Source organism: Aedes aegypti, chromosome 3, assembly GCF_002204515.2.
Source record: "Aedes aegypti strain LVP_AGWG chromosome 3, AaegL5.0 Primary Assembly, whole genome shotgun sequence".
NCBI lineage: Eukaryota > Metazoa > Arthropoda > Insecta > Diptera > Culicidae > Aedes > Aedes aegypti.
In genome coordinates this window covers 286,399,887-286,415,803 of record NC_035109.1, presented here as the reverse complement: position 1 = coordinate 286,415,803, position 15,917 = coordinate 286,399,887, and the positions used below count along the sequence as shown (strand labels likewise).

Sequence of the window (15,917 nt, the reverse complement as noted above, 5' to 3'; positions counted from 1 at the left end):
CTCACCTTGACGTACATAAATTTCGTATCGGTTTCTCCCTCCCAGTTAAGGACCAATGGCTCCAATCCGAGGTTCACCAGCAGATTGAGGTGTACGTTCAGATCTTTTATTTCGCTTTGATTACACTCAATGTCCAACGGTCTACATTATGGATGTAGCTGTGCGGTATTGAATCTGCAGTATTACAACCCTATGCTTACAGTGGCGTTCTGATTACTCTAAGTGGCATCCTAGTAGCCAAAGAATGTGAAGTTGACACCCGATTATTAATCAGGCAATCAAGTAGGCATAGCGAACAAACCAACACCTCACTCTTCCAGTAAAGTCAAAGCAAAGCGCTCCCGTTTGCCCACATCTATTCTGAAAGTAGAAGCATAAACCTAAGAATGCTAATGTCGCTGCTGTTCGTGTTACCAACATCTAGTTTGCCACGAACTGACAGCGTGAGTACCGGGCTTCAAAGTGTCAGATTAATTTTAAGAACCAAAACAACATCATGGTATAGAACAAACAATAAAAAACCATAATTTAAGGTAATAAAAATTGAAATCAGTTTTGTGACAACTACGCTATTAGCGTTCTACTACTAATAATTCTATTATTCTGAACCACACAGTAGCCACCTTTGTGGCAACATGTTCCCCTCGTTCGGCTCAGTTCATAAAGAAACTAAATGCTATGGAGTACCGTAGAATGATATTCGTCGCAATTTTCTGATGCCGCTTCTGCAATCGTGGACCGAATTTATATGGATGACTACTCTGACAGTCTAGACTCCGAAGAGGAGGCACAAATGGAAAAAGATTAAGCATTGTACTCCAACAATCTGGAATCCGCATCTAAGTAGATACTCTGTCGTATGCAGTTCCATCAGGAATTGAAATTTCTCCTGATTCTCCTGAAAAGCAAAGCGACAAAGAGAATAATCTTCAGCTCGTTAATGGTTCTCTTCGATCTATTGGTTCTGCTAGCTCCATTCACCCCGTTGTTGGGAAAGATGCGTATCCAAGATTTCTGGAGAACTGCAAGCGAAAACGCTTTCCGATGTGCCTAATTCCTGCGGATTAAGATCAACGCAAGAGTAAAATGTTTCTTAGTGATGGCGTGGTTGAAAGTCAATTTTTTTCTGGGCTGACTCCCAAACTGTCTTGTCATGGCTGACGTCGGATCAGAAGCGCTACAAACAATTTTGTTGCTACAGTATCGGAGAGATTTTAAGCCTAACGCAGCTGTCCAAATGGAGATGGGTACCCTCGAGGATGAACATTGCTGATAGCCTAACAAAATGGAAGAGTGAATTTGGTTTGTCACCCGAGTGGTTTAGCTGACCGTACTTCCTCTATCAACTTCAAGAACTATGGCCATCTAAGCAACTTTCTCCGGCAAATATAAAAATCGAATTGCGAGCAGTACATCTGTTCCACGACATCATACTCCCGAAGAAGCTGATCGATGCAATCTGATTTTTAAAACAGAATGTTCTCATCACATCGAAGGCCAGCGCAATACGGCTTATTTTTAACTGTCATCACTAAAAACTGCTTTGAGGATGGTTTGCATTTCTATCCGAACACCTATATTTCCTGCCCACAATCATCGGAAGGCTTTTTGTTACGCAGTGTACGACACATATTTCCTATCGAGCTCATCAACAAAATCATCGATTGTGTAGCACATACATCTCTGATAGTTGACTAAAAATGAGTGTACAAACGATTGCCCTATTTACTAGCATGCATGCACGAGGCATGGCACGCTAGATTGCCATTTCATGGTTGCTGAAAGTAGCAAACGCTAGGTCCACAAGGCTATCAAGATAGAAAATCCCATTACAAAAATAAGGTTTTCGATTTAACGCCACTTGGGTTATAGTATTTTGCATTAATAAGCAAAACTGATCGTTGCTGTTGTTTTAAGCTAAATAATGATCTGAGCTATCCCGTCCCAGCAACTAACCAAACAAGGCAGGATTAAACTTTTTGCAATTTAAGCACGAAAAAGTCCAGTTGCGAAAAAAACAGATCGGTATCTATTAGAAGTCGCCAAAGGCGAAAAGCACAAAATACACTGTGTAAAACGCATGGGGCAAAACCTTGGAAATGAAAATTTAAGCTAAATTACACAATCTTTATAGTTTCACCCTTATCAAGCCTCAGGTTTGAGACTGAAGAATGGCAGCCGATATCTCGGAAAAACACAAAGTCACCTGCAACATTTCTCCGGGTAGTACAGGAAGGCCCCAATACTATGGATGGCGCCCTGGTACTCCACAGGCTCCGTTCACGGTTAGGTTTTATTTAGCCCCCTAACCATTCATTCCTAGGCACGGTAAGCATGAAGCTGCATCAAACAATGAATTAGACGTCACCTAAGAGGTAGAATTTCACCATCGGAACAGGCAGTCCGTAGTGTTAATTTTTAGCCATATGAAAAAATCGCTACCGTCATAACGCGGCTATCTAGCATGTTTGGGAAAGATGATTAGTTCCTTTGGTTCCGAAAACTGCAGGCTGCGCTTGAAAACCCGAAGAACTACACTTATAAGAGTCTTTGGGAAATCTTTGTTGATCCGAAGAACTTTGAGAGTCTCGTATAACTTCAAGGATTCGATGAACTCGAAATTCTCCATCTTAGTCCAGTTTTCAGTTAGTCTAAAGTGAGCTAAGTTTATGATTCCATATTCAGACACTACTGGTCAAATGTTTTCTCAATTCCCTAGACATACTGTATATTAATGTGATGTACACACTTGTAATCCGGATCAATCAGAAATTAATGGTTACTATCCTCTAATGACGAACTTTATTCCCACCAGGGCGAAAAACATGTCGGCGATGGCTTTCTCGATGTATCAGTTTACCAAGGGCGAGGGAACCCTCCGGACGACGCAGGACCTGTTCACCCAGGCGGAGTACTTTGCCGAGGAGGCGAACCGACTCTACAAGGTGGTTCGCCAATTTTCCTACCAAGTCCCGGCTGGTGCCCCCAAGAAGGAACTGCTAGACCACCTGGACAAAGTGCCAACCTACGTGCAGACGTTGCAGTTCACCGTCAAGGATCCGACCGTGGGCAAGGCCGCTACCTTCGTCAAGGTCGATCACGTCATCCAGGAGACGAAGAATCTGATGAATGTGATATCGAAGGTGGTTTCGACCTGTTTCGACTGCGCCAACAAGGTAAGAAAGGGGTGGGGCGGATGGCTTCGGATGACCGTCGCCATGGCGATATGGCGTCGGAGCGAATTATGGGGCGCTATGTACGAAGGGGGTTATTATGCAAGTTTCATGTACCTCAGATACGCTTTCACATAAAGTTGCTCTTGGTCATTAGAATCAAACTAGTGAAAACCGCAAAATATTCTACGTTGGATTTTTGAGAAAGCATCTTTTGATTTGGATTTGATGAGATGATGATTAAGATGATTTCTCAAAAAAATCCAAGGTAGATAGGCATTGCAGAATTTGCTCTCATTTGATTTTGAAGCACGATCAAAGCAAGCGAAGAAAAACTTCACATCTGTGTCGGTCTATGATCAACAATGTTTCGCAAGTTGTACAAACTTGATAAATAACGGCAGCGAACGAGAGCCCCAAAGAGAAAGCGAAGATAGAACCCATTTTTCTCGCTTATTTACCATTGGCGTTGGCGGTACTTCAATTTCATGATAAAAAATCCTCAAAAAAAATTATATCAATACTGTTCTCCATATTTGAAGCTTGGTTAGATAGGTTTTATCATGCACTGTCATCCCCGATCAATTCAAAGCTGTGACAGAAGATGATAAGCAGGCTCTCATGATGTACTGCGGATCATGATTGTTAAAGAAAGCGAAAAGTGAGAGATGCTCGTAATTTCCTCGGTATTCAATCCCTGAAGGTGGAATATTTTGCGGTTTTCACTAGTTTTGTTTTGGTTCAAATTTTGTTTGTTTGTTTCAAATGATCTAGAACAACTTCTAGTGAAAGAAAATCGCAGGTACAACAAGGTTGCATAAAAAGCCCCTTTCAACATAGCGTGGGGGTTGATAGTCGGTAACGAAAAACCCGGGGTCCCTCGGGGGATGAATCTCGGGTGTGCATTTACATAATTCAATTTTCGTTCATGATTTGCATCGAGGTCGTGAAGCGGAGGAGACGATGCGCATTATCGTTCGATTTTATTTCATGCTGTGATTTCCATTTTCATTTCGATTCTGATATCAGTTTCATGGTTTGCATGCGAGTTCCGAATTTTACGTTTCAGATTATGGGTATTTTCCCCGCAAGTTTTCCCTTTTCGTTGTTGGTCGCGCTGCGATAAGGAAACAAGTCCCGGGACGAAAAGGTGCACGAGTAGGTATGTGTGCATGTCATCCTTCCTAATTGAATGGAATCGAGACGAGGTGGATGATAATCGAATTGTGGGGATTCAATTTGCTTGGGGATGACTCAATTTGATACCGGAGAAATTTGGTCACTCCATCTCATCTACTTTATTGCGACCGAACACGTGGTAAAATCGTGTCATGTTGAACGGAATCAGTGATAAATCATTATTTAAAATTTAAATTATTTTTTTAAAACAGCAGTTTCCAGGAAGGCCAATTGTATTTTCGATGACTTATTGCCTTCGATTTTCGCTTTTTGTAATTACAAAAGGCGGTGTCCTGAAACGTTATTGCCAATGCACATTGGGCCAGCTCGCAGTCTATTATACCCATCATTTCTATCAAAATTCTTAATATTTAGAATGAAACATCTTCTCTCAAACTATGTTGCAAACAAAACGGCTCGTCTACACGATTAATGCTAAAATTTCAAACATATATATGATGAATATGAATATGAATATGATTGCACATGAAATGATCGAGCTATCGATCCATTCATGTGCATTATTTTAGACAGCATTTAATAGTGTAAACCGAGCATTCTTGTTTGCAATTTCACTTTCAAGATGCAAGAAAGCATGCAATATTGGCAAATGCTCGATGCAAGATCATGAAATGTTTCACTCAAGATTTCAAGCATTCTTGAATGCAGTGAGGCAGTTTACATTAATTATCGATGAATATTTAGTTATAACTCGTTTTACATGACAATCATAGAAGTTTATGTGTCATGTAAATTTAGGACTTTTTCGCTGTGTATATAGAACAATTATGTCAAAGACAATTTTGACATTCTTATAGTCAAAATAATATTTCCTCCTAATTTTACGATCTGGCCCATCGTGCAATATTCAGAAAGATGTTAAATCATCCTGGCGAAAGTGTTGACGACAGTTGAAGTTGAACAGCAACCACTTGAACAAATAAATCATCCCCTCGATGATAACGAGCATCCATTTACAACCGATGTAAATCGAACCTCCCTGTTCTCTCCAGATCTACGAATTGACCGGCATGCCCTTCGACAACCGCTTAATCAACGTTCCGTCCGTCGTGACTCCCATCGAATCGTCATCGTTGGGCAGAAAGTCCACCAAAGACAAGGTAACGACGGCTGCAGTATCTGGCTCGGAAGTAGACAAACCGTCCTCCGCTTTGCCCCGGAATCGACGGAAGTTTGCACTGTCAAAGTATCGCTAGCGAAAGGGAGAGAGAGCGAAAGACGATCTCCAACACGAAAGTGAACACAAAAAGACAATCCTAGGCACCCACCTGTTGTTGCCCCAGGGTCCTTTCACACTCAATAACTCAGTCCCACCTGTCGTGTAGACCAAATTAATCGTTCACTTCCATCATCACCACTCGATCCCGTCCATCACGGATCTAACAGTCACGGAATTCTCTAACTGTTCTCAACTTCGGTACAAATAGGGTGACTTGTTGCATTTTCGGCAGCTTTTAGGTCATGGGATATTTATGAAGCATATTTGGGCTCAAAACTTGCATCAATATCTTAAGTAAAGATGTGCAGTGTCAAATTTCACACCATTTGGCAACAACGATTACATAAATACAAAATTTCTCCTCCTTAAACTAAATCAAAAATGTTGGTAGCCATTAGAATATTGAGTGGTTTTTACGGTTATCACTAGACAGTTAACAGAAAAGAATCTGCACCAATTTTGTGCTCACTAATCGCTTTCTAAGGTTAAGCTGCATGTCTGGGCAGAATAGGGTTTTTGAGGAATATTAAAATTATTTTATTCTACAATTTGTCGTTTAAAATTGTCTTCGAAACGAAACTTTTAAGAACTTTTAGCATATGGATATTTTGAAGAGTGTCATACGATTTTGTTCTTATGAGAAACCAATCTTGTCCCAAATATGGCTTCCGATTCTGCTTCCGTCAACCAACGCGTCCTTGATTTCACGGAAACTCATTGCGGTATCTGCGGTCCGTCAACTCAGCACGAAGAAATGATCGGTTGTGATGGTTATTCCGCGTGGTTCCATTCCCTTTGTGTCGATGTGGTGTCAGGCAAGTTGCCGAAAAAGTGGTTCTGCCAAAATGCAGACTGCCCGGTCGATTTTCGAAGCTGAGGAGTACCAGAAGCAACGAGAAGCCAGGAAGCAGCAGCGCAGCTGCAAGGAAATCGACGAGTCAAACAAATCCAGCGTCAACTCCCACTTAGACGCATCTAGCGTTGAAGCAATTTCGAACGCTAGAGGAACGTAAAGAGCCGCAGTATGAGGAGATGGAAGTGGAGCTGAAGCTGCGGAAAAGAGAAAGGGAGATGCAGCGTGCATTTGAGCGAAAAAAGATGGAGTTGAAGCTGCAGATGCGTGGAGAAGAAGAAGAGGCCAAAAAGTTTTGGCAAGCGGAAATGCTCCGAAAAAAGTCGGAACAAACCGAACGGATGAAAGCGAATCAGGAATCGTTCGAGAATCAGGCCATGGATAAGCAGTTGGTGGAGCTGTCGATACAAAAAGGGCCAAAATCGGCGATGGTCGTGCCAGAAAAATCATTGAAAAGTTGTATAAGCTGAGCAAGGAGAACGTTAAGAAGCTAGCAGCAGACGACGAAGAGAGCGAGGACGACGAAGAATCCGAAGTGTCGAGCCAATCTTCCGGATCGTCGGACGAGGTATGTACCATCTCGCCATACAGGCACCTCAATCAGAAAAACATACAGAAGGTGGATGAAGTGAACCAGAACGGACTTCAGCAACAGCAGTCTTGATCGACAAACTTCCACAATTTACGGGCAAACCAACGCAGTGGCTTCTGTTTTACGCCGCCTACAAAGCTTCTAACGAGGCCTGTAGTTACATGAACCACGAAAACCTTATGCGACTGCATAAGCGGTAAAAAAAAAGTTTCCGGGCAGTTGCTGCTCCCTCAATCCATCCCGAGGGTCATCGAGAAGCTGCGTCGGTATTTGGGCCGCCCAAAACCAACTACTCGAGAGCCTGCTGGATAAGGTGAATTGGCTGCAACCTCCGAAAGCGGATAATATCCGTAGCTTTGTTCCATTCGGAAATATGGTGGCGCAACTCTGCAGCCATCTGGAGGCTGTGGAACTTCATCAACACATTGTCAAACCACTGCTGATCAAGTCGCTGGTCGATAAGCTGCCGGATCGTGAGAAGCGTGAATGCCGTGGCGAAACGAAGTTGCAAACGTTCACAGACCTCTTAATGGACATCGTAGCAGATGCTTGTGAGGCCAACGTTGATGTTGAATTCAAGCCGTTGCAGCAGCCGAAGGCAGCTTCCCAATCCGGGAAGAAGCTACATAAGAAGAAGAGTGGATTACACCTCCACAACAAAGCCAGCAACCCTGCCACTACGCTCAGCGAGAGAAGAACCTCAAACCGTGCAAAATATGTCAAGGAACCAACCAACCACCAACTGCGACACTGTGCGTACTTCAAGAAGCTCCGATACGTTAACCGATTGAGGCTGGTGACTCGAGAGAAGCTGTGCCATGTTTGCTTTAACGAGCACGACGGGCAGTGCAAATTTAGAATTCGCTCTAATGTCGGCAAATGCAGAGAATCGCAAATACCCACTGATGCACCCGGTCGAGAACGCGCTCGGACTATGTGCACACATAAGGACCACTACGGTGCTCGCTCCGTCACGCTGGTGGAGAAAAAGCTCGTCGATCACCTGGGTGCTTTCGGAGTACAAGAGCAACGCACCATCAGGTGGATCGAGAGTAGAGGAAACCCACAGAACGAGCCTGTGGATATCGAGCACAAACGCCAGTCAGATTCCGCAAAAGACAGTAAGGAAACACGTGCCCGCGGAAATATTGGAGCGCACCACAAAACGCGTCGGCGATCGCTTCGAGACCGAATTGCTGTGGAAAACGTCATCCCACGATTCCCGGACAGTTAACTGATGGCCCTGCGGAGGATGAAGCAGCTGAAGAAGCGACTCGAGAAAAACGAGAAGTTGCGGAAAAACGTCTGCAGGCAGATCGACGAGTACCAGCAAAAACGCGTATGCACACCTCGCCTCCGTGCAAGAGCTGAACGGCACTGTCTCCGATCAGGTCTGGTACCTCTCGCTCAACGTCGTTCAAAACCCAGAAACCTGGGACGCCGTGGCTACGGAATTTCTCTGAATTGGCAGCTATTAACATGGGCCCAGATAGCCGTAGCGGTAAACGCGCACCTATTCAGCAAGACCAAGCTGAGGGTCGTGGGTTCGAATCGCACCGGTCGAGGATCTTTTAGGGTTGGAAATTTTCTCGACTTCGTATCTGCCACACGATATACGCATGCAAAAATGGTCATTGGCATAGTAAGCTCTCAGTTAGCTGAGAAGCAGGCTCTGTTCCAGTGGGGACGTAACGCCAGAAAGAAGAAGAACAGGACCAAGCATGCTGGTTCCGCTGGTAAAAGTTCTTGCTGGTTTCCGCGAACGAAGCATAGCATTCGGCGGTGATTTGAAGGAAATGTTCCACCAGCTGAAGATTCGCGCTGAAGGCAATCAAAAGCAGTGGTTCAACATTCGAAGGATCAACCGAGTATCTACGTCATGGACGTAGCGACGTTCGGGTCGACGAGCGAAAATCGGAACGCTGAAGTGTTCGTCTCGCAATACCCAGAAGCATCGGCGGCGATCATTCACCGATACTACGTCGACGACTTTTTCGATACGGATTTGATACGGAGGAAAACGCTGTCAAGCGAGCGCATGAGGTACGACTGTTCCACCAAAAAGGATGATTCGAGATCCGGAACTGGGTTTCAAATTCACAAGAAGTCCTGCGGAGTCGAATAAAAGCGGCGCCGGTGCATTTCAGCCGTGACACGCCAACGTCGAATGAGAGAGTCTTGGAAGTCATTTGGGATCCGGACATGGACCAGTTGTCATCAGCTGCGTGATAGGATTTTTCGGTCCGCTTGGACTGCTGTCGCCGTTTACCATCCACGGCAAAATCGTCAAATAGTATCTGTGGCGATCCGGCTGCGATTGGGACCAAGAAGTCGATCCCGTGGACACCCCAGTTGCTGGTGGTTGAAGCTATCCGGATTCCCCGCTGTTACATAGGGGGCGCTAAATTTGCCGAAGTTGATTCGCTAGAAGTCCATATCTTTGCCGATGCCAGCGAACATGGAAACGACTGTGTGGCATACTTGCGAGCGGTTACCAACGGAGCGGTCCGCTGCAGTTTGATGATGTTTTGGGCTAAGGTGGCGCCAATAAAGCGACAGTAGATTTTCCGGCTGGAACTGATGGGCACGGTCCTAGGAGCATGAATAAGCCAAACTGTGCTCGACATGCATTCGTACCAGATTTACCGTACTGTCTTCTGGACGGATGCCCTCCGATCAACACCGCTACAAACGATTTGTTGCCTTCCGCGTCGGCCAGATCCAAGAGCTGACAAAGGTAACGGATTGGTGGTGGATACCAACACGTTGCGGACGAAGTGGGGACAAATCCCTCTGTACCGGGCAGAAGAGCAGTGGCCGACACCAGAGTGGATTTAAATAAGAGTGGCGTCAATGTCAAAATTGGAACAGCGGCGAACTGTCATTTTCATACAAATCCGCGTTCCAATCGAGCAGGAGACCTGTCCAAACTAGAGCAAGACGTCACTCTTGTTTACAGGCACTCTAGCCGACACAAGAAGCGACGATCGAAGAGACCCACGAAGAAGCAAGAGGCGTTGTATTGTTCCACGGAATGATCGACGTCGAACCACGCTGGACGAAGTTTTTGCGGATGACAGCCAACGCAGTGCGCTTAATTGCCAACTGCCGGCGAAACAAAAGAGGATAGCCGATCATTTCTACACGGGCTACCGCAAAGCAGCGGCAGATGATCGAGGCAACAGCGACGAATTAGGCGACGCTGCATGCACCACTGCAGCGAGAAAAGCTTCAGCAAGCGGAAACCTTGCTCTGGCGACAGGGACAGTGGAACTGCGCGCTCACCATCAACCTCAAGCGCCAGTCGGGCAGACCGGTGGAGAACATTAGGAAGAGTATCCCGATCTACAAAAGTTCTCCGGTATTGGACGACGAAGTGCTGCGCATGGATGGCAGACTTGCTAATTTGGAGGAGATCTCATTCGATGAGAAGCATCCAATTGTTTTATCGTGGCCCACGAAATCACGCAAAGGTTGATACAGCACTACCACGAAGAGTTCGGGCACGCCAATTTGGAAATCGTATTCAACGAGATGAGGCAGCGGTTTCAAATTCCGCAAATGTGATACATCAGATAATGAAAAATTGCGTCTGGTGCAAAGTCAGCAAGTGTCGACCGAGATCACCGAAAATGGAGAGTCACCACTCAACATTGGCCCTTCAGTTTCATCGGCCTAGTTTACCTTGACCCGGTGGAAGTCACGGTAGGGCGTCAAAACGAGAAGCGTAGCATGTATGTAAAACCACACCAAATATTCTCCGACAATGCCACTTGCTTCAGAGGAGCGAGTAACGAGATGGTAAATATGGAGAAGATAAACCAGGAATGCGCTGAAGCTGGAATCCCACACATGGGTTTCTGGGAGCGGATGGTGCGGTCGGAAAAGTGAAAGAACATGATCAACACGCGTCCGTTGATCTACTTGCCACAGGATTCAAGCGAATGCGAAGCACTGACGCCGAACCACTTCCTACGAGGAACGGTGTCTGGTGCAGACTGAAGGACGATGGAGGATCAACGGCTCCCGCAGAGGCACTGCGGAACGTATACAAGCGATAGATGTTCCTAACATACCGAATGTGGGAGAGATGGACGAAGGAGTACCTTCCGACGAAATAGTTCGACGATCAGAAACCGCCCGAAGTGGGCGATTTGGTCTTCGTAGTCGACGGAAAGAATCGGAAGCCCTGGAGACGGGGTGTCGTCGGAGCGGTGATCAAGGGCTCGGATGACCGGATGACCGGACGTGAGGGCGGCTGACGGTAAGGTGCAGAGACGGGGATTGATTTATCTTGAGGTTTATGTTAATACTGAAATAAGTATAAACTTTGGTGAAGGTAGTTGCATAAAGCCCGAGAACTATTGATTTAGTGCATAACAATCTCACGGTGTTCCCCTGACCGTTATTATAAGAAAAACAACTCCATCAAATCTGTGCTCACCAATCGTTTTCTATAGTTAAGCTGCATGCCTGGGAAAAATTAAAAAAAAAACGTAGGGCCCGTTTTGAAGGTTCGCTTATTTGGGTGTGTAAGTCCACAGGATTCAAAGGAAATCTGAAAAATTTAAACTGATTTTATTGGCTTTGATGGCTTTATTTTAATGTTTTATTTCTTCTGATATAAATCATTAAAATAAGGTTCAAAGTAGGTATTTTTAGTTATTTGTAACCGTTGGGTAGAGTTTTGAATGAGATGATTGTCGAAATTTTGAGTTGCGCCCTATTTGAAGTGTAACTGTCAAAATTACTAATTTCAAATAGATTTATTAGGCATTCAAATACCGGTAAGCTTGTTCAAATGTTTTCAATTACACATTGAACTTACATGCCATCAAAATCATTCACAATCAATTGACTTTTCATAGGCTCAAGCGATATTTGGCATTACGGAGCCAATTTGTAATGTTATTATTTGTCATAAAATATTGTTCCAACCCTACTAGCTGCCCCTCGGCTGTTCTGGCCAAGTTTGTACTACTTGAGAACTCAAACCTTAACTGCTGAGTACAAGCTTACTCGTGAAAAGCCTAAATACTTGAAATACGTTTAAAAAATGTAAGAAATGTTTGGTATTGTTTGGATTCATTGATTTTAAAACCGTTATACTTGCAAATATTAATTTTACATGTCTTCCTTAAAAATTAATACTCAAATGCAACCGCTCTTGAAGAGATTCTACCCCATAACCTCGAATTTCATTTCCCCGAATGTCATTAACCCGAGAGTCGTCATTCTGAATGTATCATTGTGCTGATTGCAATAGTCCCGAATTTATAATTACTTTGAATGACATTGCCACGTGATAACGGAATACGAAGTAATGCCATTCATCCTCCTTTCTGGCGTTACGTCCCAACTGGGACAAAGCCTGCTTCTCAGATTAGTGTTCTTATGAGCACTTCCACAGTTATTAACTGAGAGCTTTCTTTGCCGATTGACCATTTTTGCATGTGTATATCGTGTGGCAGGTACGAAGATACTCTATGCCCTGGGAATCGAGAAAATTTCCTTTACGAAAAGATCCTCGACCAGTGGGATTCGAACCCACGACCCTCAGCATGGTCATGCTGAATAGCTGCGCGTTTACCGCTACGGCTATCTGGGCCCCCTAATGTAATGCCATTCTAGGACCTGAAACTCGAGGTTATGGTCTTAAGATTTCAATGTGTTCGGGGTAATGGAATTCAGAGCGATATGATTTAAAAAGACTTAACTTCCAGTTTTTGTTGCCGAAAATTGTTCTGTGGCCGTGTTGGTTACCTTCTTATCTATATACCATAACCATATACCATGATTTATCTGTAAGCTTTTGTTTTTTTTTCGATCGCAAACTGTGCCTGTGAAGTTCAGATTCACCCGCTGATATAATCATTGAAGACAAACGAAAATAAATCATACTTTGCTGAACAAACTATTCATAGGTGACAAAGATAAAAAGCTCTAAATTTTAAATTCGATTAAACTAAATAATAATGGATGTTCTATACTTTGCATAATTTTAACCATTTGGTATCGCTGCTTTCTACATCGTTAATTTCATTTTATTTCATACCCTGCTATATACAACATGAATTGCATGTTCAATGATCTGAATCATGAGTTCATTACTTCACCAAACTATCATATTCTGGATAAAAACTTATTTGATTACTTGAAGAAATTGGTTCCGTAATTCCTTATAGCACTTGAGCCTATGATAAATTAGTTGATTGTGAAAGACTTTTGTTGCATGTAAAATCAATGTGTCATTGGAAACATTTGAGCATGCTGAATGGTATCATAATGCATAATTATTATTGTCGGGTCCGGAACCCACCTTCGAATTCTGGCAAAAAAGGTCCACACTCTCGCCTAGGCTCCAGTTGCCGACAATAAATTTCGTGGTAACGAATTGGCGCAATTATCTCCAATCAACCGTACACTATGTCACCTTCTAGCCGCTAGCCACAACCAGGGCAAATTGAACGGTATCTTCCACACTGCAGTACCAGTTTCCTCACTATGAACACCTTTTGTAGCTCCAGAACTACTTCTAATTAAGCCACAGCAGAACCAGATTCTACCTCCGTCACTTCGTCACACACCTGAGTCACTCCGAGCAGACGCGGGAATTTCGTTCTACCGATCAAAAAAGAACACCTCTTTTCTCAACTAAGAACTATATTCTACGTAACTTAAATCTAATCGAATTCACGGGTAAATAATATCAAATGCGACCGATCGCGCCGTGAGACCAAAGTGGAACTGAGAAGTGGATGCGTTTGATATCATCATCAGAGCGAGCCATCCATCCACCGTGCTCTGATGATCGATATCAGTGACGTCATCCACTGAGAGAAACAACGATCGGCTTGGTCAGTGTGAGAGCACCCCAGCCATCGTTGGTTGTCTATCATCGCCGCATCCAAGCCTCGGATAAATGTTCTCCGCACCGCAATACGCTGGACAAGGACAGCAGCAACAATCGCATGGGCATGATGGAGATAAGAGTCGTCTGTCCATATATCCATCCGTAGCCGTCTAGGCATAGCATGGACTGCGACGACCTATTGTTCTTCCGTCGACTACTCCATCGGTTGAACAATACCGTCTGGTTTTTGGGCGAGCTGTCTGGATGAGCAAAACAGCAGAAACTTCCACTGGCGTGTTTAGGGGGCGATGCGCCCAAACATTCTCACCCACCCTGAAATTCCATGAATTTCTGAAAAGAAAGAAAAAAAAAAACTCCTCTTCGGCTAGGACGGGAGATGGATTTGGATTGGGAAATGGATTTTAGTTTTGGGATTTGGAGTAAAATTCGTGCTCAACGATTGGTTCCGGTAAGAGGCAGATTTTCTCCACCGGTCGTTTTAGATTTCCGGAAGCGGTCCTCAACGTAACAACGCGTACTACGCCATCAGCTCCGGGGTGCGTTTCCTCGATTCTGCCCAACTTCCAACGCATGGGCGGCAGGTTGTCGTCGCAGATTACTACCAGTTTTCCAACTTCAATACTAACTGGCGGTCGCCAGCGTTTGTTTCGTCCTTGAAGTTGGCTCAGGTATTCCTGTCTCCAACGCTTCCAAAAATCCTGGACCTTCCGTTGCACCAGCTCTATTTGGTTTAGTCGGTTCAACTGAATATCGGTTACGTCGGTCTCTGGGAGAGCCTGTATTGACGAACCGATTAGAAAATGGCCTGGCGTGAGAGGCTCTAGATCACTAGGATCGGTTGAGAGTGGAGTGATTGGTCTAGAGTTGAGGCATCCTTCCACCTGGACCAACAGCGTAACCATGTCCTCTATGGACATTGGGGTATCTCCAATTACTCTCTGCAGGTGGTACTTAGTGGAACGAACCGCCGCCTCCCAAAGTCCACCGAAATGGGGGCCACTTGGAGGGCTAAAGTGCCAACGCATTCCTTCGTCCAAACAGAAGTTGTTGACCTTCTCCTTGTGACCCTTGTCCTTCAACAAACGCAGCAGCTCTTGCAACCGATTCCGGGCACCCACAAAGTTGGTGCCGTTGTCCGAAAATATATCGGCACACTTTCCTCGCCTTGCTACGAACCGTCGTAACGCCTGGATGAACCGATCCGTCGATAAGTCGGAGACCAGCTCTATGTGGACAGCCTTTGTCGCAAGACATATAAAAATGGCTCCGTACGCTTTCACCGCGGTACGTCTAGGACCTGGCCTAACGTAAACTGGTCCGAAAAAATCTACGCCTGTCCGGGAAAATGGGCGCGATATCGTGACTCGCTCAGCCGGCAGCTCACCCATGAACTGCTTCACTGGAGACGGTTTGGCTCTGAAGCACTTGTGGCAACGATGAACAACCTGGCGGACGATGCTTCTTCCATCTAATGGCCAGTATTTCAGCCGAATGGTGCTCAATAGCAGCTGAGGTCCAGCATGAAGTAGTCTTCCGTGGTATTGCTCAACGAGAAGCCGAGTCAGCCGATGCCCCTTTGAAAGAACAATTGGGTGTTTGAAGTCCTCAGATTCTGCCGAATGTCTCAATCGGCCACCGAGACGAATTAAACCATCTGCGGAAATGTAAGGATGGAACCAGCGTAGTGACGATTTTAGTGACACTGGTACTCCTTCTGACAAGGCCCGCCATTCATCGGCGAGGGCTACCTTCTGAACTTGCCGAAGGATGGTATATTCCGCATCTTTAAGTTCATCCGATGAGAGAAATCCACCTCTTCTCTCCGCCTTGGGTTTCCTGAGGAGCTTCATCAATCGTTGCCAGATTGCAGCAGTCCGAATCATCTCCGAATACGATGAAAACTTCGCAACATACTCCTCTACAAATTCCGGAGCGGTTGTCGCTGTGACTACTGTTACAGTTCGGCGCTTTTCCTTTTCCACCTCCTCGGCGTTCGATAAAACTGT

At 44.9% G+C, this 15,917-nt stretch overlaps 1 protein-coding gene across 7 annotated transcripts in view; it reads left to right on the top strand.

The window, feature by feature from the left end:
• Window positions 1-15,917, top strand: part of LOC5574124 (alpha-catulin) — a 598,722-nt gene that overhangs the window by 530,135 nt on the left and 52,670 nt on the right. For 3 of the 7 annotated variants that reach the window (XM_021853431.1, XM_021853433.1, XM_021853428.1), the window contains 2 exons: window positions 2,816-3,176; window positions 5,366-5,473. In XM_021853431.1, coding sequence (XP_021709123.1) covers window positions 2,816-3,176; window positions 5,366-5,473 — 469 coding nt within the window. Of the gene's footprint in view, window positions 1-2,815; window positions 3,177-5,365; window positions 6,263-15,917 lie in introns of those variants that run through there. The other 4 variants (XM_021853434.1, XM_021853430.1, XM_021853432.1 and 1 more) reach the window with 2 other exon arrangements.